This window comes from Ammospiza caudacuta, chromosome 18, assembly GCF_027887145.1.
Source record: "Ammospiza caudacuta isolate bAmmCau1 chromosome 18, bAmmCau1.pri, whole genome shotgun sequence".
In the NCBI taxonomy this organism is placed as follows: Eukaryota; Metazoa; Chordata; class Aves; order Passeriformes; family Passerellidae; genus Ammospiza; species Ammospiza caudacuta.
Window position 1 is genome coordinate 4,832,191 of NC_080610.1, and position 27,872 is coordinate 4,860,062.

General features: G+C 45.8%; 1 protein-coding gene across 1 annotated transcript; it reads right to left on the bottom strand.

The window, feature by feature from the left end:
* Nucleotides 1–27,386, bottom strand: SLC5A1 (solute carrier family 5 member 1). Its single transcript, XM_058816426.1, has 15 exons — nucleotides 27,113–27,386; nucleotides 24,507–24,578; nucleotides 16,977–17,081; nucleotides 14,936–14,995; nucleotides 14,459–14,563; nucleotides 9,421–9,526; nucleotides 9,123–9,203; nucleotides 8,567–8,787; nucleotides 7,496–7,631; nucleotides 6,652–6,759; nucleotides 5,608–5,758; nucleotides 4,884–5,052; nucleotides 3,642–3,857; nucleotides 2,562–2,664; nucleotides 1–1,714 (listed from the first exon to the last, which is right to left on the bottom strand). The coding sequence occupies exons 1-15, from the start codon at nucleotides 27,197–27,199 to the stop codon at nucleotides 1,491–1,493; spliced, it is 1,944 nt and encodes a 647-aa protein (XP_058672409.1). The 5' UTR covers nucleotides 27,200–27,386; the 3' UTR covers nucleotides 1–1,490.
* Between the last annotated feature and the right edge of the window lie 486 nt (nucleotides 27,387–27,872).

Below are 27,872 nucleotides of genomic sequence, written 5' to 3' on the forward strand. Positions count from 1 at the left end.
TGCCAGCCCAGGAGGCAGAGCAGGAGCTGTGGCACTGCAGGGGCTGCTCTGGGCCTTCCCCTCAGCTGCTGCCAGCCCGGAGTGTCCTGAGGCAGAGGCTTGGGGACAGCACAGTGCCACCAAGATGTGCAGAAAGAGCAGGGAACTGTGGCACTGAGCAACCAGCATCTTCTTTCTACAGTTGATTCCCCAGGAAGCTGAATTAAATGAAAAGAAGATCTATTGCTTTCTGCTTTGAAGTGTTAAATCTGTCTTTTCCTGTGTCCCCAGCTGGCACCAAACTTATCGAGGAGAGACAATCAGCCTGGTTTAGCTGATATCCCACAGCTGTGACTATTCTCCTTCCTGAACTGCCAACTCATGCTGCCATGCAGCAGGAATCCTATTTCTCAATGAAATCTTCAGAGGAAAGATTTATAGCTTTGCAGGAAAGCAGCACAGAGCCCTTGGATGTGCCTCACAGTGCAGCCCAGCACTCCAATGCTGAGGATGTGACACCATGGGCTGCTTTGTATCACAGTCCACAGACAGAGGCAGGACATTGACTCCAAGCCCACAGTAAAGAGGGCCTTGACACACCAGGGTGGGAATTGATCAGTAAGAAATTAATATATATACACACACATAAATACATATTTTAAATATATATAATATATATATAGTGCATATACATAATGTATTGCTTGTGTATATATAATACATGTATTTTGTATAAAAAGCTTCACATTCAAGTAAAGGTATATATTAAAATATCAAGAGAGGAGGACCTTTGGAAGTTAACCTTAAACAAATAATCTACTGTAAGCAAAATTCTTTTTAGGATCATCAAGACAGGTGTTCCCCAGTTTCAAAATGTGACCAATTCAGAGGTTAGTGTTCCACTGACAACTGAGGAACACAACCCAGTGGGAAGTGAGAAAAAGGGGAGAAAACTGATAATGGAAATTATATATAATATCAAATGCATTGATAGGTGCATAAACCCTTTACTTAAGATATCCCATGTTGGGGGGACAAAAGCAATGTTTTAATTTGAGTTTGTAATACAGTCCCTCAGTGGTTGTCAGTTTTTTGCACATTATCATAGCCAAAGGAAAAGGAAAATTGAATGATCAGAGGAGGGGATAAAAATCAAAATAGTGTCATGAACCCTAAAAGGTAGTTCACAAAACCTGATATGAAATATGGCTCAAGCAGCCTTGTTCTGAACCTAAAATATGAAATGTATCATGAGCAGAGAGAATATTGGATGGAAATTCTGAACCTCAGCCCTGGATTGGTTCAATGCCTAAACAGAAATTCTCTCTTGAAATCCCAGTGGCCTTCATCTTTAAATTGTTGAAATTATGATCACAAAATCAGTGAGTAAATCACTCTGATGTTTTACAGATGTAGATGATGAAAATACAATGTGTATCTAATTGTGTAAATCTACAAACCATCATTTTTGCTTGAACAATGCAGTACAATTTCAGGACTGTGATCAGGGGTTATGCAAAGTAGGCATGGCAAAACACAGCCACAGTCAAGAGGATGATGCCATTGATGTTCACAATGTTTCTCCACAGTGGCACTTCACTGGTGTCTGTGAGTTTCTTCTTCAGTGCCTCTTCTTCCTCCTTGCTCAGTTTGGGGGCCTTCTGTTGGTCCAAGCCACAGAACCAGTTGTAAGCTTTCCTACAGCATCCTGGGTCCTCCTGGTTTTCCTCATTAACTGGAAGGAATAACACTCTGGTCAGGAAAGGTGAGTACAGACCATGGCACACACACATCTCTGGGACTGAGGGCATTCCTGCTCTGGTTTATGGTCACAATTAAAGGAAGCATTTTAGTACAAAACAGTACAAGGATTGAGCTAATATTGTATTTGCACAGCTCATCTGAGAAAAGAGGGATTTCCTACATGTTCCAAGAGAGCCTTCTGGAGAAGACACTTGGGCCTTTTGCAGCCCAGAGACTTGGCCTGGTATTGGAGATGCAAATGTGCTTCAAAGCTTAAACTCCATTTTTTCAATACTTTCTACACTCTTAACTGAAAGACAAATAAATTAATTTGAGGATACTGATAAAAAGGAGCTTGGGAGCAGAACCAGAAACCCAGTAAAGAGAGCAGGTGGGTTTGCAGTCTGCTTTTGTGATGCCTGACCATACCTTTATAATTTCACCATATTTTTGTAGCAAAGAATGACAAAGAGGGATCTGGGCAATCAGGTGCCTTCAATCCTGAGCACAACCCCTCTTTCCAGGTGAATTCCCTCCAAGTGCTGGAGTCACACACAGCTCTGTCAATGCACAGCATTGCCATGGGTTCAGTCCTAGAGCTGCCACCCAGATACCAAGAGAACAAGATTTCCTCCCTTCAAATCCACTTCACTTCTGATTTACACTAAGCACGAGAGATTGGAAAAGGCAGCTCATGAGCCATTTAAATTTGTGGGGGCTGAGGATTCGTCGTTGGGGAAAGGGAGGATGTCTTCAACTATCAAGCATGTAATGTTCCTTCAGGAGTGAAACAGGGATACTCAAATATATGACAGAATCTCTAAGTATTCAACAGTTACCTGATTCATCATCTTTTTCATCAGCTCTGTCCTGCTCCTCATCTGCATCAAGATCAATCCGTTCTTCTTTGCTGTGCCTCAAGGCCCAGCACAGGCGGTAGAGCTGCCACGGAACAAAAGGACTGGGCTTGATCATGGGCTGAGCACACAGAGACCAAGCAGCCTGGCCAGCACCCAAGCTGGCTCCAAACCACAGCATGCCAAGTGTCTGGGGTGTCCCAGGCTATGAGCAGTCACTGGAGATCTGTGACAGGTAAATGAAGACTCTTTCCTTTGCTTTCTTACAAGAGCTGTATGCTGGGGGAGGCTGAGGTGTCGAGGGGTGACACACCAGGTATGACCTGGTGCTTTCATTGGGTTCCATCTCCTGAGGAGCAGGACTGCAGAGATACTCACACGTGCATCAGAGATACTCACTGTACATCAGAGATACTCACATGTACATCAGAGATACTCACTGTACATCAGAGATACTCACATGTACATCAGAGATAATCACGTGTACATCACATGTACATCAGAGATACTCACTGTACATCAGAGATACTCACATGTACATCAATGATACTCACTGTACATCAGAGATACTCACATGTACATCAGTGATAATCACGTGTACATCAGTGATACTCACATGTACATCACATGTACATCAGAGATACTCACTGTACATCAGAGATACTCACATGTACATCAGAGATACTCACATGTACATCACATGTACATCAGAGATACTCACTGTACATCAGAGATACTCACATGTACATCAGAGATACTCACATGTACATCACATGTACATCAGAGATACTCACTGTACATCAGAGATACTCACATGTACATCAGAGATACTCACTGTACATCAGAGATACTCACTGTACATCAGAGATACTCACATGTACATCAGAGATACTCACATGTACATCACATGTACATCAGAGATACTCACTGTACATCAGAGATACTCACATGTACATCAGAGATACTCACATGTACATCAGAGATACTCACTGTACATCAGAGATACTCACATGTACATCACATGTACATCAGAGATACTCACTGTACATCAGAGATACTCACATGTACATCAGGAATGGGCTTGGTCATGAAGGAGACTGCCAGGATGACGATGGCAGAAACCCCAAAGAGGATCAGTGCAAAGTAAAGGTAGTGAATGCCACAGATGATGAAGGGGCAGTTGGAAGGGGCCACACAGCTGCCAGTTCCATAGGCAAACTCTGAAATCATCCTGCCAAGTCCAGCCAGCAGCCCAATGATCAGGCCCCAGAAGGCACCCTGCAGACAAGGGTGTGACAAGAAGGGATCAAAATGAGTCATTTCAGGTGTGGAAATAAACTCTGAATAAACAGCTGCTGGAGGAAACATGGATGTAGTTATGTGTTACAATGGCTTTGGAATGTGGGTTTTAACCCAGATGCTTTCAGTCACCTTATTTACAGCTCAGTGTATGAGTCCAGCTGAAAGGGGCAATGAACAGCTCTGAGATGTCAGGCACACCTCAGGACTGTGTCCAGACCATTTCTCACAGTCCATCTGGCTCCACACAACTCTGCCCTCATACAGGACAGGTTTCAGCCATGGATTGCACACCCCAGGGGCTGTTCTCATACCTTTTTACCTTTGAGCTCTTAATCCCTGACAGCTCTGGCACGATGGAGCCAGCCAGAACATTGTGTCATTCTTCCTGAAATGTGTGTCTGCTTTACCTGCTAATGGCCCTGAGTAATTATTTAATTCCCAGTGCTGTTGGTGGGTGCCTGGTGTACAGAACTCCAGCCCAAAGTGTAACAGACACACAGCTATGTGTGGGCACAAACTGAAACATGGGAAATTCTGTTTAAACTTTTGTTTTTTGTTGTTTTACTGTAAAGGTGCTTGATCATTGGAACAGTGCCTAGAGACACTTTGGAGTTTCCATTATTGGGGATATTCAAAACCCAGATGGACAGGATAGGTAAGACATGGTTTGTTTGGTAAAGCAGCTTGGTGACCAACATCCTAAATGAAACTTTCAGCTATGTGTCCATAGATTATCCTTTTAACACACTTCTGGGCAAAGTGATAGAGAACCTAAGCTTCAGAGCTATCTATGAATTCCTAGGTGACTGTTTATCTATCAGACAATGAAAGAACCTTATCCAACTCATCTCTGAAACATCAGGCTTTGGGGTATGGAGACACAAAATCCCTGGGCTATACTGGGATTAAAATAAACAGGAAGTTGCTCATAACAAAAAACCCCACAGTTCTCCCAATTCCTAAAGGAACAGGTGGCATACCTGTTTCCTAATTCACACCCACCTGCTCATTGACACGCTTGCAGAAGATACCAAGGAGGAAAACAGCAGCAATGGGAGGGCCCAGGTAGCTGGTAATAGACTGAATATAATCAAAGAGCTGCCCACTCTGAGCTGACTGCACCACAGGAACCCAGGCAATGCTGATGCCAATTAAGAGTAACATAAATGCCCTGTAAACATAGCCAGATATTCAATTAGCCATCTGCTTAGAAGTATCTATGATCTATCAGAAAGAAAAAAGAACATCAATTAATCAATAATTTACATGTTCATTTTGTATTTCAACTAGTGAAATCAATTATAATGGCAAATTAGCACTGAACAAACAAAAGAAATCCAAGTTGGGTATTGTGTACGTCAAATATCCATCAGCACGTGGTTAAATATGCAATCAGAACACACAAAATCACTTTTCTGCTGTGGTTGTTATGTCCAGAGACAAATCAATAGCAGATGAACTAGAACCAGTTCATTGGTGCTGCAGCCTGCTGCAGCACGGAGCCCAGGAAGGTAATTGAAAAGATTTTCCTTGCAACAGCAGTGGGGAGCTGTGACAATCAGCTCTTCCTGCACAGTGTGTGTTCCTCGGGGAGCAGGGTGTGCTGTCCCCAAAGGAGCCGGGCCCGGGGAGGCTGGGGCAGCCCGGGGAGGCTGAGCCGGGCCCGGGCTGGTGAGGAGCTCCGGGGAGCGCTCGGGGCTGAGCAGGGGGGCCCGGCCACGCTCACCTGCCAGCCAGCATCAGCTCCTTCTCAGATGGCCGCGTCCGGATTTTGGTGTAAATGTCCATGGTGAACAAAGTACTGGCACTGTTAAAAATGGATGTCAGGGAGCTCATGAGGGAGGCCAGCATGACTGACAGCATCAGACCCCGCAGACCTGGAACACAGAGACGGGCACGGGGAGGGAGGAGCGTTCCGTGGGCAGCCTCGGTACCTGGCACCCGCTCTTTGCCCGACCCTTTCATCGGGCAGCTCTGAGCGTGTCTGGCACATTTACCTGCCTGACATAAAATCCTGCCTGACATTCCCGTGCTGGAGCTATTTACAGCAGTGGCAGGGAAACTCTTGAGCTTTTAGCATGTAGCTACTTCTTTAGTGAATTCTGCCTGATTAAATGCTGGAATAAGAAAATTATATTAAGCAGACTTTTCCCAACCATATAAAAATCGTTCCTTTTGTTTGCAAGAGAGTGCTCACTTGCTTGTAGTATATTTGTGAACCAGATATTTGCCAAAAACACCAAGTTTCTTTTACTGTCTGAAAACCAGAGTAAGCCACTTTTCCAGATGGTCTGGCCTGGCCACAGAGCATGGGGAAGTACTGCAGGATTTTTACAACAGTTATCAAAGGATGGGAAAGTACCAAAGCAATCAGGGAAGTGCCATGGTCTCTGTAATATCACAACCTGGCTTTTTTGCCTTATGAGCCAGCACCCATCCCTTTGGGGTTGTGTTGGAATAGGCCTCCAACACAGAGATCCTGGCAAAGAGTCTTTTATAAATCATTGGCCAAGCAGGGTATATTTTACCTTCACAAAAAGGGAGCTCATTCACCATTTCAGCACACAGCATGTGCCAGCTGAGAGCTGATACTGTCAGTGTGGAACTATTCTGCACCTACAGCTAATACAGACAACCCCTTTGGTTAATAGTACATCATTCTAGCAAGAATTTTGGAACTAAATATGGGTCTTGGACTCCCTCTCTCACTTGATTTTTACAGTCTGGCTTTCCTAAAATAAAGAAACAACAAACACAGACACTGTCTTACCATTTGGCATAAGCTCCACTACCAGTTTTGGGTAAGCAATGTTTGTACAGCCCACTGAGGTGCCACAGTAGCGCTGGCAGACTTCAGGCACAACACAAGCCACCACATCTGAGGGGAGGATAATGAGACACTGAGACAAGGTCATGTAAACAACAGATTGCTCCCAAATTAACAGAGCTTCTAGAATGTATTTTTGTGTTGAGCCACTGGATTGACACATTTGATTTCATCCTTGGTTTGCTGACAGGGAGGAAGGTGATCCTAAGCCTCTTCCCTTCCTCTCTAAAAGAGTACTGACAAGTGCTGCAGGTCAAAAGCAAATCTGCACTCATTTGTCAGACCAGGGCTGAACAACACAAGTAGAAAAACAAACAGAGGAACACAAAGCCCACTCCCTGCAGCCTGAACCTCTCTCCTCTGCCTGCTGCCACACACAGCCAAACTCTGCTGGTCAGGGAGATGGGAAAGTGGCATTTCCCCATGCTGCCCTTGGGACTGCCCATGGCCCAGACCCTGCAGTCTGTGACTGATGGCCCTGGCCCTCCAGCACAGTATCTGTCCTGGACAGCATTTTCCACTTATTCAGTCACAGTGGGGCTGTGACAAACAGCTAGGGAGGGACCCTGTGGAATTTCTTTCCCCTAAAACAGACAGCAATAGTTATTAGCAGAAACCTGGGATCAGGGAAAAGAGGAAGGCCTGTGGCTTCTAACAGTGCATTTAGCTGAAGGTGCCTGGACATTTGGATGAGAAGATGACAACCTAACTGGTATTATGGAAGGGACAGAGGTTGGCAATGAAAGGCAGGCAGCAAGAGCTTTGCATTTCTGTATCTGTATCATACCTGTGTACAAAATCCTGCTGATCATTCCAGGCATCACTATGATGAACATGGGCAAGAGTTTGAGGTACCCACACACGATGCAGCCAGCCTTCACATGGGACATGTTCTTGCCAGAGAGACATCTTTGCACAATAACCTGCCAATGACACGTGGCAGCTAGAACATTTCCATGATCACACCATGCCATGTTCCACATACAAGGTATTTCTTAACTTCTGTATAGCAAAAGAGCCTATTTAGCATTTCTGCCACTAGGAAAAATGAAAACTACATAAAAATCAAAGGATATGTTTGAAATAAGTAAAGGAAAATACAGCTTATCTGGTGTGTGTTTGAGGGGTAAAACTTCTCTCACAAGAAGTTTTTAAAGCTGACAGACTAAAAAGCCAAAAAGGAATAGAATATTTAACAGAGCAGTAAATACAGTTACATTGGGGATTTTGTTAATTTGTTGAGAAATCATGAAGATGATCTTTCTCACAATTTAGGATGCAGAGAGATCATTTGTTAGAGACACATTTACATGTTGCAGAAGCAGGAGCACCTTTTTCTTTACTCATGTCAGAGTGATCTCTTGAGGAAACTGGCAGTACTTTTAGAGAGAAGGAAGGATGATTGGGGAAGAGTCTCCAGGCTGAAAGACCAAACATATAAAGAATATTCCCCCCAAGACTATGCAAGCAAAGATGAAAGCTGCATGTATAGGAAACAAAATTGTCTTACTGCAAAGGGAATGGTATCTAGACCCAGTTTAACAAGAGCCATTTGTTCCATGGTTTCCTAGGTGTTCACAGCACAACTTCTCTGTTTTCACACATGGTCACACACAAAAAATGAGAAAGGAAGCAGAGAGGGTATCTGCTGGGCAGAGGTGTGCAGAAAGGTTTGAAAGAGCACCCATTCCATTTTCCTACAGGTGAGAGATGCCTTGAAACCAGGAACTGAGAAGTCACTGACCAGTCTAGAAATGACAGCCAGCTCTGTGGCCCAGCTTTGCATTGCAGGGGAGGATCTCCCTGGAGCACAGAGCTCTGTGTCTGCCCTCAGCAGGGCATGGGGCTCCCACATTACCTGGTCAGTGCACCAGTACCACATGGCAAGGATGCTGAGGCCAAAGATGAGGCCTGGCCAGGGCAGGTCCCCACTGATGGGGTCCCTGAAGATGTGGAAGGCGTCGCTGCGGGGCATGTAGCAGGCGGGATCCACCTCGGTGCCCCCGTAGGACACGTTGGAGGGAATGGCTGCCATGTACTTCTGCATGAAAGCCTCGTAGCCTCCCACCTCGGCAAATGCTGAAACACACAAAATAACAGGAGCAATAAAGGATTTGTTACTGAAATCTCAGAGCTTGAGAGTGTGAGGAGAAAAGTCCCCTTGATGTGGGCATAAAAATCCTGTCATGGGATGCTGCTTGTTACCTTCCACATTCACTTGTGCTCGGGAGACAGAGACTCAGTGACTAAAGGTGCCTGACTTTTGGCAACATGCCTGCTTTCTTCCCTGATAAATGGGTACAGGAGCTGAAACCTCCTGGTTAAGGTAACAGTTTCACACTGCAGGATTCATTCTGTAGCCACTGCAAGATTTGTGGCTGAACATTCCAGTTTGATTCATCTGATTTACTTACCAAATCCCATGAGAATAAAGGATCCCAATACCATGATGAATGTTTGTAGGGTGTCTGTGTAAATCACAGCTGCAAGGCCACCTGATGGCAGAGAAGTCAGGACAAATAAGTTAGCCCTGGACAAATGTCTCAGTGGAAATGCTTTTTTCTTTTTTTCCCTTTTCCACCACCTCTGTCTTTCAAGGACCACTATAAATAACCCCCCCCTTTCAGGTTTTCATTTCTCCCCTTTTCTCCACTTCTCTTTCTTCTACCTCCCTCAACATCTCTGATTTATCAGACTGCTCTGCAAACTCACCTGTGATGGTGTAAAGAGCAGTAATAGCAAGCAGGATGATTATGGCCAGATAAAGATTCAGCCCTATGGCCAGCTGGATAAATACAGCTCCAGAGAAGATGTCAGCCTAGAAAAGAAAAATGGCAGGTTCAGCCATGTTTGGGTTCATGGTGACATATTATAGTTCCATGATGAGGGCACTGAAATGCACAACTCTGCCCCTTGTAATACTGCACACACAAATCAAAATAGAAGCCATTTTTGTGTACCTGCCAGTGTCCCCTCAGAGCTGTGGAGTTCTTGGTACCAGAGGTGTAACACTTCCCAGAGAATTCCCAGGCCTTTTTTAACAGAGTTCTTTTCTCTAGACAGTTACCTCAGTGCTCAGTACTTAGGCACTGAGACAGATTCAGAACAAACTGTGTAAAACAGAGTGTGAGTTCCATTTGCTGCTGTGTGCAGGGCTGGACTGGGTGACACCTCCAGGACAGTTCTCTTCCTTCAGTGTCACCCCACAAATCTCTTTCCCTTTACTGCTCATGTGTGGTGTAGCTCTTCCTGCTGGCTCAGGACAAATGCTGCATTTGCATTGAAGGCAAACATCTTCTATGGTCTCTATTTTTAAGTTCCTGTCAGAAGAATTGACAGCAGTTGGCTAAGAGAGGAAACCTTCAGCTCTTACGTAAGGAAGGGATTGTTCAGGTTTGAGAGTAACACTGGGCCCTTAATCCCATTAAATCACTTCCTGATTCAGAGATAATTGGCATCAATGGTATTTACACAAGTTTGCAATCAGAATAATCTGCCCCTTGCACTTGTGATGCCTTACTGTAAATTCTGCTTTCATTGCTCCTGAGCATGCAGCTCATGGGCTGCCCTGCAACCCCAGCACCCACAGAGGGCTCTGCACAGGGACTGTCACCCTCAGCTGGCAGCCAGTGCCCCCAGGGTCACCAGCTGGGACAGACACACAGCTGGGACAGACACACAGCTGGGACAGACAGACACACAGCTGGGGCAGACACACAGCTGGGACAGACAGACACACAGCTGGGACAGACAGACACACAGCTGGAGCAGACAGACACACAGCTGGGATGGACACACAGCTGGAGCAGACAGACACACAGCTGGGATGGACACACAGCTGGGACAGACACACAGCTGGGACAGACACACAGCTGGGACAGACAGACACACAGCTGGGACAGACAGACACACAGCTGGGATGGACACACAGCTGGGGCAGACAGACACACAGCTGGGACAGACACACAGCTGGGGCAGACAGACACACAGCTGGGGCAGACACACAGCTGGAGCAGACAGACACACAGCTGGGATGGACACACAGCTGGGATGGACACACAGCTGGGGCAGACAGACACACAGCTGGGGCAGACACACAGCTCTGCCTGAGCCCTGGGCAAAGCCTCCCCCAGGGGCCAGCCCGGGCCGGGGGTCACAGCCCAACCCCACTGCTGCCCCGGGCAGGGCAGGGCAGGGCGGGGCAGAGCAGGGCGGGGCGGGGCGGGGCAGGGCGGGGCGGGGCAGGGCGGGGCAGGGCAGGGCAGGGCGGGGCAGAGCAGGGCGGGGCGGGGCAGGGCGGGGCAGAGCAGGGCGGGGCGGGGCGGGGCAGGGCGGGGCACACCCCCCGGCAGGAAGGGAAGCAGCCTGGGGGACACCAGAGAGAAAAACCATCCTCATTGCCGGGACACCAAAACTGAGAGCGCAGGGCAGGAGCTCGCCCTGCTTCCTGCTGAGGAGGAGGAAGAGGCCGGAGCTGTGCAGCCCCGCTGTGCTGGCAGCACAGAGCTGCTCTGTGAGCAGAGTGGGAGGCACAGCAGAGCTCCCACCCCCGGAACTGCCTCTGGAGCAGATTTCTTAGAGCCTTTCTTTGGCACTGGGAACCAGGACCTGTAGCTCTTGCCCCAGTCGCTGTCAGACCGTATCCTTTGCCCCATTTCTCTATGGTAATCTGTTTCCTATCTTTTCACACCACTAATCAGTCTATGTTCCAGACATTCCTTTTATTGTTCTTGGCTTTAGTTTAGCCTACATATCATTAAATACTGATGAGCCTAAAATAATTCCCACGAAGAAATGTATAGTTAATTATTGAGCATTCGGAGAAATGTATCAGCTTCTTCAAATTGCTGTTATCTTCCAGTTTCACTGCTCCTCCTCCCCAGTAAGATTATTGTCTTCCAATATTTCCCTGTTTCTCCATTCATACGGTTCTATAGACAATCTTTAGCTAATCTCTAATTAGAGTCACCCTTTCCTTTCCACTCCAGGCTGTCTCTGCAGAGGCAGGGATCACAAAGCAAAGCTGGCCAGACCAGTGCCAGCTGAGTTTATCCTGTGGGTGCCAGAGCAGGGGCACCTGCTCTGACCCCTGCACTCTGCACTCCTAGGAGAAGGTGACTCTCCTCTTCCTCTTTCCCTGGGAAGTCTTTGCCCATAGATCTCCTACTGAAATGATGCACAATGAACAGAGAGAAAATGCTGTAAGAGATTTAAAAGTTCCAGTTTACCATTTCTGATTTCTTCAAAAACATTCAGACCTTAATTCCTTTTTGTCTTGTCATAATTTACCCTATTACTGTCCATCAAGACTTTATTTTTACCAGGCCATTTCCTTTGGCATAATGACCAATATCATCAACCCTGGTGGCTAAAAAGCCTCTGCAAGCTGCTCTGGGCACGACTCACAATGTGCTGCACACTTAGGGAGCAGGAGCAGCTGAGGTCCCTGTATGACAGAAATCCTTTGGGCTCAAAAATCACATGTGTCCTGATCCCAAGGATGAACTCCTTGTCCTTGTCGGTCAAGTGGCTGATTAGCCACAAAGCAAGGTAAGAAATCAACAAAACCCACAGAAAATGTGCAGGGAAAGAGAAATGGCAAGGACATTGTAGAGGTGTGCAAAGGGAATCTGATCCTCACTGGGGAGTGGCACTGCGCCAGAAAGCACAGCAGGAGTCACACGAGCTGATATGTGACACTGCTCCCTAGAAAGCATTGTTATAATGATATTATTAAGTACACTCCATAATATTTCAACCCAGCAAGGAAGAAGTACATGAAATAACTACCCCAGAAGCAAGAGATGCCACTCTTCTGCAAGGATAAGAGGCAGTGGGAATTGCTGGTGGGTGTGACCCACTCAGGGCAGGGCAGCAGCCTCTATCAAATCTGAGAGCCCAGAGATCACAAGGGAGTGTTTGCCAAGGCAACTCTTCGGGAAGTAAAGCACAATGGCTCTGTCAACACGTGGATGTGTTTGGATATCCAACGTGTCTGTGGGGAGGGAGCTCTGCCTGTGCCTCTCCCCCCAGCACAGCTCCCTGCAGCCCACCAGGGAACAGCCCTGCCCTCCCTCCCTGCTCTGGCCACCGTGTGGGCATGGTGTGCACAGCACAGCACAGCAAAACCTGCAGTGAGCTCCTCTGACAGCTCCTGAGACCTGCAGGGACTGCCTGCTCTGCCAGCCTGGATCACACAGAGCAGGGGAATCAGTGCTGGGCAGATCCTGCCCGTCCAAAGGCAGCAGTGCAGGGACCTGTCTGTACTGCAGGAATCTCACCTGGACAGGCACAGACACTGCCACAGCTGCCCAGGGCAGCTGGGGAAACAAAGGAAATGCTTAGAGGACATTGAACACCATGTTTGTCACCTGCACAGCACAGAGACCCAGCTCCATGCACTTCCCCACAAACACCTGCAGTAAAGGGGGTGGTGGGAAGCTGGGGTGGGCCAATGGTGGAGTGGGGCCCAGGTAACCTCCTGCTGCTGCTGCTGCTGCTGCGTGGATCCTTGGCCATGGAGAGGGTGTTTGATCCTCCTGTACACACTGGAAGCTTAAATGCAGAACCTGTTTTCCCTGGAAACAGGACACTCCAAGTGAAACAGTGAAAAATCCCATAATCAGAGCCTCAGGCATGACACAGGCTGGGAGCCAAAGCTGAACAGTAAATTCAGAAGCTGTGTAGCACCTTGATAGGCTCAGCACCAACATGTGCTGCTGAAAAGGGCTGTGAGTCTCTGACTGGAGGAGTTTCTCTGCAGCTGGAATGTGCAGAACTCTGTGTTGTACCCAGGAGTTCTGATTCTGATGAGCACAACTACAGCAAACTCTCTAATCCTTTTGAGATATACAGAAATCCAGCTCTGAGGCCAGCTCATGCTACCAACCTGTTTAATTTATAACCTCTCTAAGGATCAGCTATAATGTGAGAATGAGAGCAAAAGGCCAATCTTTTAGCTTAAATTGCACTATTATCACTCAGCTCCCATTCAGAGGGCAAAGACTAATCTGCCATGACAACTTCTGCAAAACAACAGACTCAAGTATGCCTGAACTGTGGACTTCCTTAGTAGCTTGGTACTTTCAAGACATATGGAAAATACCAGCTCCCTTTACTACTCCACAGAAACACATCCATTTACTTAATAAACATTAACTTCATAGTACCTTAAAGTTTACACCAGTCACTTGCCCATTAAAAGAATCTCTCCTCTTCCCTCCTTTCACCTCAGCTGCTACAATTCCCCTCATTTCCATTTCCCCACTCTTCCATTTTCTAATTCTTGTTATTCTTTTTTTATCCATAGTCCCCTTGCTCTTCTCCCTCATCTATATTACTGATGGCATGTTCACCAGAGGATACTAAAACAGATAAATATGAAATCTAGGGACAAAAATTCCTGCCCTGGGTTTCACAGACCCCTAAGATAACAGACCATAATACAATAGAAATTTCCCTCCACACTGATGTTTTCTAGAAGAGAGCAAATGTAAAAGTAAACCCTAAAACTTTAAAAAGAGGATAAAGCACAACAAGTAGCAAGGAAAAAAAAAAAAACCTTGGATTGCAGCACAGAGTGTCACTGGACAGAATAAAGAAAACACAAAATCACACTTTTACAGTTGTTCATTCAGCCAAGAGCTCCAAACCTGGAATGGTTGGGCAGTTGTGAGAGCAATATTGTAAAAGGGCATTTCTTTCCTTTAGATCAGTGTAGAATGGAAGAAATTGTAAAAGTTTCACTTACTGAGATCTTGGTGAAAACATAAATGATGAGGGACAGCACTGACAGGTAGACCTGGATCCGTTTCCCACCGAAACGTTTCCTCAGGTACTCTGGCATTGTCACCACCTGGGGAGGCAGAGGAGCTTTCACATAATGGGGAACAGCTGCAAATCATATTAGAGCAAGACTTTAGGTACTCAGATACTCTGAGAGTGCAGCACAAAACCAGGAGACTGTAATTGCAGCTTCAAGGAACAGCAGCTCCAGGAATCAAAGGAGAACAAGGAGAGAGCACCAAGTACTTCCCACCTCAGGTTTTAGAACAGAGAATCCTCATTTTTCAAGTACACAGATACAACAAAGTGCTGCTCTGGCACACTGGGATCTCATGCCATTCATAATGAGTTTGCTGCACTCCAGCCCTGAGCTGCAGAAATGAGCAGCAAAGACAAATGCAATGTAGTGGTTTGACAAATGCAATGTAGTGGTTTGACTTACCCCAGCCTTGATGTAGATGGGTACAAAGATCCATCCCAGAATCACCACAAATATCAGAGCCTGCAGCCAAGACAAGATCAGCTGAATTAGCTCCTGTATCCAGACACTGCTCCCAAAACCATTTATCAGAGCAAACAGCAGCTGGGGAACATTGAAATCACAAAAACCTGGGCACTGCAGGGGTGTGGGGGGAGTTGATTCTGCTCTGACCTCTGATTTACAGTTGAAAATTTGGGGATGGAATCTTGGCTAAAAACTTCATCAGGTATAATGCAGCCTGGGTTTCATGCTAGCTGTCCCAAAGAAGCACACATGATTTGTATTTTCTACAGAACCAGCTGATTTGTCCTCACAGGATTGCCCTCTGGTATTGAGTCACAGCTCCACCAGTGGTACCAGACTATCCCAGCTCTCTTCAGAGCAAGCCCAGCATGGTTGAATGCTTTACAACAATTTCACAGACTGTACAGGATGCACCACAGGCAATTTGTAAAATATTCTGTATTGTTACATTACAATTTAATAGTATATTTTGTGTGTCCATGTGTATTCTGTGAATTACTGATCTTACTTCTAGCAGTGTCACAGTTTTCTAACTTAAATTGGTGGAATGCTGCCCAATACTGATTTGTACATACTTAAATCAAAAAATACAAAACAAATTCCTGCCCTCAGAGCTGCACTCTCTATTTATTTTGTCCACAGGGCTTAGAGGGCTTTTAAACTGTATCTTTTAAGTTCTGCCCTTAGGTCAAAACTGTAAGATGGACAAGAAATATTGGGTCAGCTTCTGCTGTTATTCTGATACAAAATAGAAATAATTTGAATGGAACAGGGATAAACAAGGATGTCAACAGTCAAATTTGGTATTACTTTCATTACTCCTGTTATGGGTGTTAGCTGTGCCACTCTAAGTCATGAACTCTGCAGTGTCTGCTCAAACACTCCCAGACCTGATTGCTGCTTCCCTGTTCACTGTGTGCTGATACTGGTCCAGCAGGAACCCCGCAGGAGACAAAGTGTTAGAGATGTCTGAAGAAGGATATGGACCCGAGAGATTTGTGTTCTGTTTTAATTTGCTTTGTTCTGCTGGAAAAAGAAGGAGAATCAGGTCTGCCATAGGCCTTATATGGTCAAAAAGAGGGAGCTGACAGATAAACTGCACATCTCAGTTCATTTTAAGCTTTGTCCTTCTCCTTAAACATTTCTATCATACCAGCACTTGATTATTCGCAGCAACCATTCACTTACTGAGGAACACAAAGCCAAATCCCCCAGGGTGGGAGGGTTCAGAAATAAATGCAGGGAAGTATCGACCTGTGGAGGCTCATTCAGCCCTTTGTGCCATGGCTGATTCCCTCCCCGAGGGTGAATTAGGCACAACGACGACATTGTCAGCCGCACCCTCATGGCTGGCACAAGGAAATGGATGCAGTGGTTCAGGGCAGTCTCCGTTCACGCTGACCCTGCTACTCTGGAAGCTCACTTATCTATCACTGATGTATACAATGCTACGTGACAGCTCTACCCTGTACTGGAACCATGAGCACAACACGAGCATAATTACAGGAAGGAGAAGGTAAAGAGGAAAAGATTTCTGGAATGCAGGTGCTTATGCAGGATGTTCAAAATTCCTTACAGCCTGTGAAGAAATCAAAGCATCTTCAATAATTTCTACATAGCAAAATGCTGCAAAAATTACCATGGATTGCCTGATAAATTCTTCCCAGCATCCTGCAGTCTGAAAATGTTCTTCACAAATACTTTAAAAGTAATAAAACTATATGCATAGAGGAGAAAATCCTCCAATTTATTTGGTTCAAATACTCTCTAAAAAGCTTCAACTGAAAAGTGTCACCTTCTCCAGTGGCTTAGACAGGTTAAATACTAGATTACATTGGCTCTTAGTGGTCTGTGCAGAAAACAAGTGTTGCCAAGTACAAACTTTGACAGTCCTAAATTACTAGGCAATGTTATTTTGATTAAGCTCTGCAGATAATCCAGATGTCACAAGTATTTCCCTGACATATATGGCACTTACATTCCACTCATATCCTCCAATGGCAATTCCTCCAGCTGCTGCTGTTCCTGCTATTCCCACAAAGTGCCCACTGCCAATGTTGCTGGCAAACAGAGATGCACCAATCTGCAAAGAGAAAAAACAAAAATTGGTTCTTATGTTCATGGGGATTGCTGCAAAATCCCCTTCATCTGGCACATTGAAGTCCTGCCTGTCTGTGGTGGTGCTGATGGCAATGACTGACAATCAATTCCTTGACAGACTTCAGAACTCCCACTGAAACCAGAGCCCCCAGCACCACATCCACAATAGTGAGGGAGAAGAGGATGGTGAATCAAATATCTTCCAGTTGAGTCAAAAAACACATTACACCAATATAGATTTTTAAATGTTTGCAAAACTTGCCAAGCTGGCATTGGGATGATATCCAGGCAATCAGAGAGGAAGATTGTGATCTTCCTTCCTTGTTCAAGGAGGAAATGAGCAGGGCATCCCCAGCTGTCATTCCTGCACTCCCTGTTCCATATTGCACAGCCTGTGCATCCAAATGTGCCCCTGCTGAGAGCTGGACTTGGCTCACTGTTAGCCAGAAGTATTTGATTACTCAATTAAATTCTGAAAGCTGCAGAGCAGGAATGTCTGCTGAGAAAGTGGAAGCCAGGAGCAATAGTAAATCAAGGAGTTATATTTAAGAAGAGCTGGATCTTTAAGACCCCCAAATATTGCACTGATCATACAAACAGAACAGCAGGGAGAACATGGGAATTGATGAACAGGGAGAGACTGAAAAAATGCAAGGTTCCTGATGGTTTGCAGACAGGCAGGAGCCATTCACAAAGACCTAATTCTTAATTAAGTAACTTAGACAATAGGAAAGATGAAAAGGACTGAGCTTCATTTCCTCAAAATGAACACATTAAAGGCAGCAGAAATACCCAGTGATGATTTACTGGATCAGGCACTGAAAGATGCAGGGTGAGAAGTCAGGCATAAAAAAGAGGTTGGATTTGATTGAGTATTGTGGGCAGAGGACAAGGAAGCTGGAAGAGTTCTGAAATGAAAAAATGAAAGTGAACATTTTTGTATTCTTCTCTATTCTTTCCTTACATCCTTACATTTAAAGCTAAAACAATAACAACAATAATCAGGGTTAAAAAGAAAACCACATAAAAACCACAGGCCAGGGAATTTCTGCTGACCTCTTCCAATGCTCTCATTTGAATCATGGAATATCCTGAGTTGGAAGGGACCCACAGGGATCATTGAGTCCAACTGATTTGAATAGCAGCAAATATTCAATCAATGTGTCTGGGAGCATAGGGACAATCCCCTGAGTTTTGGGAGGATGAAGGATTTCATCCTAGAAATCCACCCCTGCAGAGCAGATTTATTCTACAGAGCTATGGCATAGCCAGAAATAGCAGCCACACTCTTCAACCCACAGCCCTGATCTCTGATAACAAATAGATTATCCTCCCCTATTTTAATTTGCAACACACAAATAAAATTCAGGGGGTTCCACTCTTTCTTTTCCAGGCTTACAGTTTTTCTCTTCCATCAGTTTGATCTCCTGATTTCTTCAAGTCTTTTTCTGCAGACAAACTGTTCTTTTGCTGGGACAGGAAATTTATGATTCTAAGTTCACTCAGTTCTGGATTTGGGGTTTTTACACATTTCTAAAAGCCAGTTGTGCCCTACAGGATTGTAACCAGTTGGTCATATGACATTTCTACAGGATTGATAAATTTTGCAACAAACATTAGCAAACAAAAGACCTCTGTTTCTTCTAACCTCTTGGTGACAGCAACAGTTTTCCAGAAATGATAGTGAAGAAAAAAGTATCACTTTTACTAAGCATTAGCACTGTTGCCCAACACTTTCCTTGGAGATAAATAATTAAACTTAAATCTAGGTTACTAGAAATGCAATCACCAGAAAATATTAACCACATTAATCTCTGATTTTATTTAATGTGTTCGCTCTCCTGGTTCAAGAGCTTAAAGGCAGATCCAAGTAACAGAAGCAGCTAAAGAGGAACTTTGAGAACTGACAGGCACAAGCTTTGGCTCAGTGCCTGAAACCCCAGGACACACTGCAGGCAATGCTGCTGATGCTGTGTTCTCACATTTATCTAAAATAATATTGTACTGAAAGAAAAATACCAAACCAAACCAAACCAATGCAAAACTACCAACATATTCAGGACCAGCACAAGGATAAAGCAATATGAATGCAGATCCCACATTCACATCCTAATTTTTTTTCTCTGAATTAGGGGAGCATCCAGTGCAGCAGAGCTTTAAGATCAACATATACTAATAATGAATGCAATTTAAAAATAAGTTTCAGTTATGTCACACAGCTGGGAAGGGAGAACATGACTTCATGGCCAGGAAAATGCAAATTACCCTTAAACCAAGGAGAACATGGCTTCATGGCCAGGGAATGCAGATTACCCTTAAACCAAGGAGAACATGGCTTCATAGCCAGGAAAATGCAGATTACCCTTAAACCAAGGAGAACATGGCTTCATGGCCAGGGAATGCAGATTACCCCTAAATCTGCAGCATGGCCACAGCAAGAAGAGTGCTGACCAAATACCCTCACACCCCAGTGGCTGCTGATGCCAGAGGGGAAAGAGAAGTTTCCCATCTGCCATATTTTAAGGATGAGGAAAGAAGGTAGATGGCTCTGGGCCTGAGCTGCCTTGCTGGAGAACTTTCTGCTGTGGGATTTCTGTAGTGGAAAGGCTGATTAGTGGAATTCTTGATTTGCCATTGGTAGATGCTGCTGAACATGTTAAAAACTCTGGGCTGAAACTGGGAATGGCAGAGAGAAACAATCTTCAGGCAGTGTTAACTGTTCCCAGAGAATGTGTGAGTGAACTGATTTTAAAGACAGATCCAGGAGGGAAGGTGAAGAACAAAGTTGGTTGAAAGGGACAAAAGTTGCTAAGAGGGAAAGAGGATGAAAAACCTGAACTAACCTGAGGCAAACGTGGAACATTAACTCTTTTAATAAATTTTAAGAGGTCAGGCCCTAACAAGAGCACTCTGTTCAGCAGAAGTACCACCACCCTGAAACAGATGATGATCACTGTGTTTTTTCCTGTTATTCATTAACTCTTTCACCTTGCTCTCCTCATGAAAAGGAGGATGCAGTGACATCCTGGCCCTGCCATTCCCAGCTGGGTGGATGCACTGGGCAGGCAGTGGCAGCTGCAGGGTGCAGAATGCACAGCCTGTGCCTCCTCTCCCTGCCAGGACCTGCCAGCACACCCCCTGCCCCCTGCCCACGCTCCTGGAGGCATTAGCTCAGCACCAAACCCTTTCCCACTGATCCTTAGAGCACAGGGGATCCTCTCACCCCACAGGCCCTGAGCCATCCCTGAGGTATCACTCCTGCAGAAGCTCTTCTCACACCCCTCTTCCCTGACACATTTCTCATTCCTACCCTTGAGGCTGTTCATGCTCTTCTTTAACCAACAGCTCTACCCTGCACCTTGTGACTTTACTCTGATGCAAAGGCATTGCTTCTCCTACCTGAGCTTTTTGGGATCACCCTCAGTCCCTTTGGAAATGCAATATTACTGCCACACTTCCTAGGCTCTGAGACCCAAAGAAGGAAGTGTGGGGTTTATTCTTCTTTCCCAATTAATCTGAAAATTCTATGAATTGCGTTATTACCCAATTAAGCCACATCTTTACAATTCCCAGTGTATTAAGGGAGGGAATGGACAATAATCATCAAAACGTCTGTGCTCCAACAAACCTGGAATAGCTCAGGCTCAGGAGGATCTGACACCTCCCCACTTTGTGCTCTGAAGCAGAAACACCTCCCAGCCAGCTGGAAAATCTCACAGATTCTGCAGAAATCCATTTCACTGAACGTCTACTTTTCTATCAGAGCTTTGCTTTGATTACTTCATTATTCTTTTTACCCTGAAAACTATTGATTTAACACTTTTTTTTTTTTTTTTTTTGCATGGAACTTGACAAGGTAATTTTTCATTCTACTTTACCTAAGAAAAGGAAATGCAAATCTTATTCACAGCAGAATTGTTGTTCCTGGTTCCTCATAGCAGTGTCAGATTCAGCAAGTGGGCAAAATCCTGAGACAATGTGAAACTCACCTGGCTGCAAAGATCAGAGAAATCATGCCAGTGGTCAGTTCTGATGGCCACAAAGATTAGCTGAGCACAGCTGAATAAAGAATCTATGGGGTTTTTTCCCCTAATTCTTATCTCTCTGACAAAGATCTAAATGTACGTGACCAGAAACAAGCTGAGTTACATTTCTCTTTGGAGTGCCCTTGACCCTGCACCACTGTTCAGTAAATCTCTCTAACAGAGTGGCTTCACATACCCAGCAGATTCTCTTTGTCCTATTCATGCCTCAGGAACTGAGGTGTGCAAGGTAACCCATCATTTTGTGCAGACAGATCTGTCTGCAAAACTCCAGAACCTGAAGAAGAAAATTCAAAAGCAGGAAGGCTTCAAAAGTTTGAGGTTTTATAATTGTGCATGAAGGGCTTTAATCCTGTGAGATTCCTGCTACCAAAGCTGACTGTTCTGCAGGAACAGACACTTCATGTCCTACCATGGCAGGAAGCATTTGGCTGAACCCAACTCCTTCATCTGGCAAAGGAAGCTGAAGCTGGCAAGTCCCATTGCTACAGAGCTGTCACTTGCCTTGAACTTCTCTGGGTCTTTTGGGGAAAAGCAGAGCTGATTATGAGGGTTTAAAGAGCCATGAGTCTTTCCTGAAGATATTTCCCCCAAAGCCCAAGAGACCAAGACAGTTTCTTGAAGATTCTTCTGTCAGTTTCCACAGCAAGAGAGTGGAAAGGGCTCAGCATTTCGTAAGCATTTCTTATGTTATGACTAACCAACAGCAGATTTCAGGTTTGGGTTATATGGGAGAATGCTCTTATATACCTTTATCCCTAACTAACCAGGGAACCACTGAGATGGCTCAGCCACTGCACAAGGGCAGTGATTCCAGTGAAGTGAACTCTCACCTCAGCCAGAAAACTATCTCTGGGCTTGGTTCTGCAAAATGCTGAGCAGCTTTCCTGGATTCTGCTGGAGCAGAACAATCAGAGCCCAAGCAGGGCAAACTTGGCCCAGGATGTGTCTTGGTCCTACTTTATACATTGAGAAATCAAATCACAATCACAGCCAGTGACTACAAACATTCAAAATCCATATAAAAGCAGGAATAATCTCTAGCCCTTCATTACCAGGGTCTCCTCTAGTCCACCAAAGCACAGATGTGATATGGTTTAAGTGAAGGGAATCCCTTCCCAGCTTGTCAGTAAGACATCCTAACACACTGCTATTGAGCCTCCCTCCCTCTAGGATCAGAAATGCCACTTGTAGGTGCCCTGCAGAGCATAGCATACAGACCACAACTGAAAAATACAATTAGTTAGGGGAATTAAGTTTATACCAAGTTTGTGGAAGGATTTTTTTTCTTCATTTTGCTCTATTCCAGAAAGCAATTACATGACAAGGGTCATTATCCTGAAATGGCAGGGGAGAAATCTGACAAACAAGAGCCCTCTTGCAAAACAGCTGCCCCACCCTTTCTGTGAAAATGCACTGAGGCCACCAGAACCATCCCAGGTTAGCCCTGACTTGGCACAAAAGAGAAATCAAAGCACAAAGTAAAACATCACACTCAGCTTTAGCAGCTGCAGAGCTGAGATCACATCTCTGACTAAACTTTCTATACTTTCATTGGTTTCCTCATCATTTCAGCCCAGCTTGCTCTGGGTGATTGACATCCCATCTACCTGCTAAGCTGTCAGAATTGGTGTTTTGGAAGCTCTTTTTATCCAAGGCAAACTTTCCAGGGTGGTGCTGCTGACATGGTATTTAGTTTGTGGTTTTGGAGTGTTTGCTCTTTGCTTATTTTGAGTGATACGAGGAAGAATAGCAAGAAAGGTTCATTTTTATGGCAGGGAAGCCCCTCCTGGCATTCCAGAGGGAAGGATTGAAGGGGAGATCTAGGACTGAGCACTTTGTCCTCACTGAGCTCCCAGAGTCTGGGAAGGAGGGAGGGGATCCTGGCAGGAACTTGGGCTGATCCCACTGGAGGAGGGGAGCTGCAGGCTCTGTTGGGTTTGTGCTGGCAGAGGATTGGTGTCAGATCCTCTCCCCCAGGTCTCAGGGGATCATCAGGAGTTCTCAGTGCCACTGGAGCAGCACAGAACTTTCCTATGGTGAGGCTTGGCTGCCCTGCTGCCTCCATCTCCATTCACATCTCACAAAAGGATATTCACACCCCCTTGCCAGGCAGACACAATTGCACAAGGTTCAAACCAGCCCCCTGATTAAAGTGACAGTTGAGTAATCTGTTAGGTTTTCTTCTCTTCTCCCAGAATAATGGGTTTTATCTTAAAATAACTTGAAAACTTTCTCTTTCCTCAGTCTTCCGAAGGAACCTGAATTTTCTTAGATCTGCTACATCAGATGAAGAAACTTTTTACTGTCATTGGCCTTTAATCCTTTCATGTCCTTACAGAGGCTGTCCCAATGCCTTCTGAAGGCAGAGAGCAGCTCCCTGAAGCACATGACTGAAAGCTGTGCAGGTATTTCTGCAGCCTACTTCAAAAAAATTCCTAAATCTTTAGGGAATCAATATTTAATCTCAGTCTTCTGGTCCTGTAACTGAATCAATGTATGTGGACTCTTGACTCCCAAGCCTTAATGAAGTGGAGAAACATTTTCTGAAACTGAATGCAAGATCAGAGGTGTTGAGGAATTCCATTCAAACAAATGGAATAATGTAAAACACTATTCCATTTCCTGTATTCCAGTAATACAGAAAATGCAGGTTTGTGTAAGTTGTCTGCTTTTCATATTAAAGAGACTGTATGATCAGGAAGAAATAGATAATTGTATCTAACATCATTTCTGCCAAATGGCCTGATGGAATGGATGGCTAAAAACACTTTGTAGCTTTGACTCCTGTTCTCTGCCTTGGAGTATAACAGAATTCCACAGAAGACACTCGAGGTAAGCCACAGCTAATCTTTAAATACACTTAAAATATATTTTACCAATAACATACCAGAACATTTCCAGGATTTTTCTCCTTGTACAGACCAGAACTTGTTACCAAAAGTAGAAACAATAGAGCAATAAAGGGGAAAATTGCAGTAAATTAATTCCTGTCTGTGACAACCTTAAAATGAGCCACCTTCTTTGAGTGCAATGAAAAGAACAGAGTCCAAATGTTGAAAAGTTTGAAAGTGGCATGAAAGGCAAAGCACTGGATTTGTCTGTACTGACATTAACAATGTACTTATAGTCAAACAAGTTGATCACACAATCAAGACAGCTCAGAGAACTTCCCCCAGCACTTCTCCCTGCCCATCCTGTGGCTTTGTTTGTGCAGTGTGCCCTGTGACACCAGTGGCTGGAGAAAGAGTTGGATTTGCAGCCACACAACAAAGCCACCACAGCCTCAGCAGTGTCACAGAGCCCTGGATATGCCAGGACAGACAGGGCAGATGCACACCCTGTGTTTTACACACAGCACTCACCGGCCACCACACCATGCTCCGTCCAGCCAGGAAAAATCCACCCACTGTGCCTCGGTTGGTGGAGTACATAGCCTGGAAAAAAGGAAAAAAGAAAGTTTTAATCATATTTCAAGTGTGCTAGGCAATTATACACAGGCTGAGAACAAACAGCCTGAATGAAGGGATAACAAAACACACAGGCAGGGTAAAGAGAAAAAAACAGAGTGGCCAAAAAGAACAACCTTATGATGAAGGAAATACAATGGAATACAATGGAACAATCATTCTTTCATCTAGGTCTGCATTAGCCATTCAAGTTTCATTCCTTCATCTTTCATTATAGTGTGAACACTAAATAAAATTAAATTTAACCAAGAAAAAATTTCGCTCAAGTAAAAGCTCACATGAATTTTTTGTTGGGGTGAAAAGCCTTTGCTTTCAGGCATCAAAACAGACTATAATATGCAAGTTGATTATTATACAGAAAGTATGCAGCTTTTTTACTCAATACCATCCTGCCCCTATAGGTATCTGTTCCCTTGTTGTGATATCAGCATTGGGCCTGATTCCCTCTGAAGTTCCAAAAGAAGAAGCCAGCTAAAATTTCCTTTTTACAAACTCATGTTGTCTTTGTCAAGGGATGGGCTTTAGAGGGAAGTTCCTCAAATTTTTATTAATGACCTTGAGCCATTATTTACTGGATTTCCATTGTCATCTCTGATGGACTTTGAACAGGTAAATAAAGAAAGAAGACCTGGGGAAATTATCCATGTATTTTCTTCCAATGCAGAAGAAAGGAAGTAAACACAATGGATTTACATTTAACTACACACAGCAACTGGGTAAGTATTTGTCCAGTCTTCATGGCTGGAAAGAAAAGTTTCCAGGAATTAACTCAGCACACAATGGCCTGAGAAGCCAGAGATCAGCTCCTTATTGTCAGAGATCTTTAACATGAAGTTCAACTACAGCAACAGCCAGACTCTCATGGTAGGACCCAGCTCCCTCCTGCCAGACAACCAGGTGTTCTGCTGGACTGGGGCTTCAGATTTTTAACTATATTTTTGGCCTCTGCTCCTGTGCTGAAGAGGCAAAGAAAAGTTTGTGTCCACTTTGTGCAACCTGTAAATTGTTGGTGCCCCTCAAAATATTGCCAGGTTGTTAGAAAGGGATGTTTGTTCTGCAGCTGACTTTTCTGCACTGTGAAATGTTGCTGGGATGCTCCTGGAAAGCAGAGGATCCCTGAAGGGCAATCCCTCCTCTCAGCTTGTCACTAGTCAGGTGTTCAGGTGACCAGGAGGGCTTGCCCCAGGGAAACCCGAATTCAGTGCCTTCCTCTGGAGCTCAGTGCATCGGCCCATTCTCTCAGACGCTTCAGCTCTGAGGTCCCAGCGCTGCTTTTCTGCCCTGACTGCCGGGGCTTTGTTCCCGGGGCTCCGGGCTCCCCTCGCAGCGCAGCCGGCCGGGCTGGAGGCGCCGAGCACAGGAACTGCCAGCCCTGCCCGGGCTGCTCCTGCTCCCAGCTCTGCACCCTGACACAGCCCGGGCTGCTCCTGCTCCCGGCTCTGCACCCTGACACAGCCCGGGCTGCTCCTGCTCCCAGCTCCGTGCCCCGACACAGCCCGCGGCTGCTCCTGCTCCCGGCTCTGCACCCTGACACAGCCCGGGGCTGCTCCTGCTCCCAGCTCTGCACCCTGACACAGCCCGCGGCTGCTCCTGCTCCCAGCTCTGCACCCTGACACAGCCCGGGCTGCTCCTGCTCCCAGCTCCGTGGCTCTGCACCCTGACACAGCCCGGGGCTGCTCCTGCTCCCAGCTCTGCACCCTGACACAGCCCGCGGCTGCTCCTGCTCCCAGCTCCGTGGCTCTGCACCCTGACACAGCCCGGGCTGCTCCTGCTCCCAGCTCTGTGGCTCTGCACCCTGACACAGCCCGGGGCTGCTCCTGCTCCCGGTTCCTGACACAGCCCGGGCTGCTCCTGCTCCCGGCTCCGTGGCTCTGCATCCTGGAGCCCACACACAGCCCCGCCAATGCTGCCCTCAAACGGCACCCGCAGCCTCGGCCGAGGCGCCTTTGCCGTCCCGTCCCTGTCCCCGTCCCGGTCATCGTCCCTATCCCTGTTCCTATCCCTGCTCCCGTCCCTGTCCCCGCGCTGTGGGTGCTGCCACACCGCCTCCCCACCCCGGTGCACCCCGCGTCCCCTCCCGCCCCTGCCCAGCCCTGCAGCTCCCCCTCCCCGCTGTTTCCCAGGCCATCCCCTCACAGCACAGCTCTCCCGCAGCCCCAGCGCCCCGTGGCCAAACGCCCCCCCTCAGGTGTAGCCGTGTCTGAGGGACCCTGGCTGATCTTTACTGAGCACATCTCTGGGCTCCATCCCACACAAACCCCAGCACTGCGCCTTCCCCACTGTTCCATTCATCCACCCAAAGGGATGGGGATGCCACCCTGGCTCACCATCCCCTCTGATGTAAATAAGTGCCCACATTTTGCCCACCATGCACTTGTTAATTATTTCAATTAAGCATCAATATCTTTATCTAATTACACATTCTCACTTACTATACTATTTTGCCAAGACTCTATAATCTACCTGCTCATCAAGTAAAACAAAATAAAATCCCAACATACCCATAGTCCCACTGCCAGAACTATCAAAAAGTAGAGAACAATAACAGAGATGTCTGCAGCATTGTTGATCCTTATGATGGATTCCATCCTGGCTGCTTCTCTGGCTTTCTTCTTCTTCCTCTCCTTATGTGCTTCTTGCAGGGTTCAGGTTAATGATAAACTGCTGTCATCACCTACGTCTTATATAATATATAACTTCAGATTCACTTGTCTCCAATGGGACACAAGTTGAAGCTGCTGCTTTTCCTTGGACAACTTTTTTCACCAAAGAGTGCTCCTCTGTCACAGGTGCTGCAGATTTCACAGTTCAGTGTCCCTGCCAAAGGTGCTTGGGGTTTTAACATCCACGAGCAGATGTCTGAGAAGGAATGACACAGAAAGGAGTGGCTTGGCTGCAATAAACCTGCATATTTACCTCACTGTGGGTGAATACTTTTTTTTTTTTTTTTAAGTGGTTGCACCTGTAAATCTAGTCTTGGAAGATGAAGTTATTTTAGCTGATGATGGTAAGCAATTATCTGTGAGGAGTGACCTGGCACCTGGGGAAAACCCAGGGGTCCAGGATCTGGGACAACCTCTGTGTCATCTTTCAGCTCAGCAGCATTAGTCAGTGGAGAAACACTCCTGTGTTTCTGGGGAGGAGAAAACTTCAATCTGCTTCCATCTCTCACATGGATACAGGTAAAGATGCATGTGAACACAAGACCTGGAGCCAGGAGCTTACTGGGCTGAATTTCAGCCTGTTTAGACTGTGGTGTTG

Excerpts from the sequence above, each read along its gene's own strand:
- SLC5A1 (XM_058816426.1), bottom strand. The coding sequence starts at position 27,199 with ATGGAATCCATCATAAGGATCAACAATGCTGCAGACATCTCTGTTATT. Across the intron at positions 9,527-14,458 it reads ATGTTTTCACCAAGATCTCA|GCTGACATCTTCTCTGGAGC; the intron begins GTAAGTGAAACT and ends TTTCTTTTCTAG. Across the intron at positions 5,053-5,607 it reads GAGCTGATGCTGGCTGGCAG|GGCATTTATGTTACTCTTAA; the intron begins GTGAGCGTGGCC and ends CTATGTTTACAG.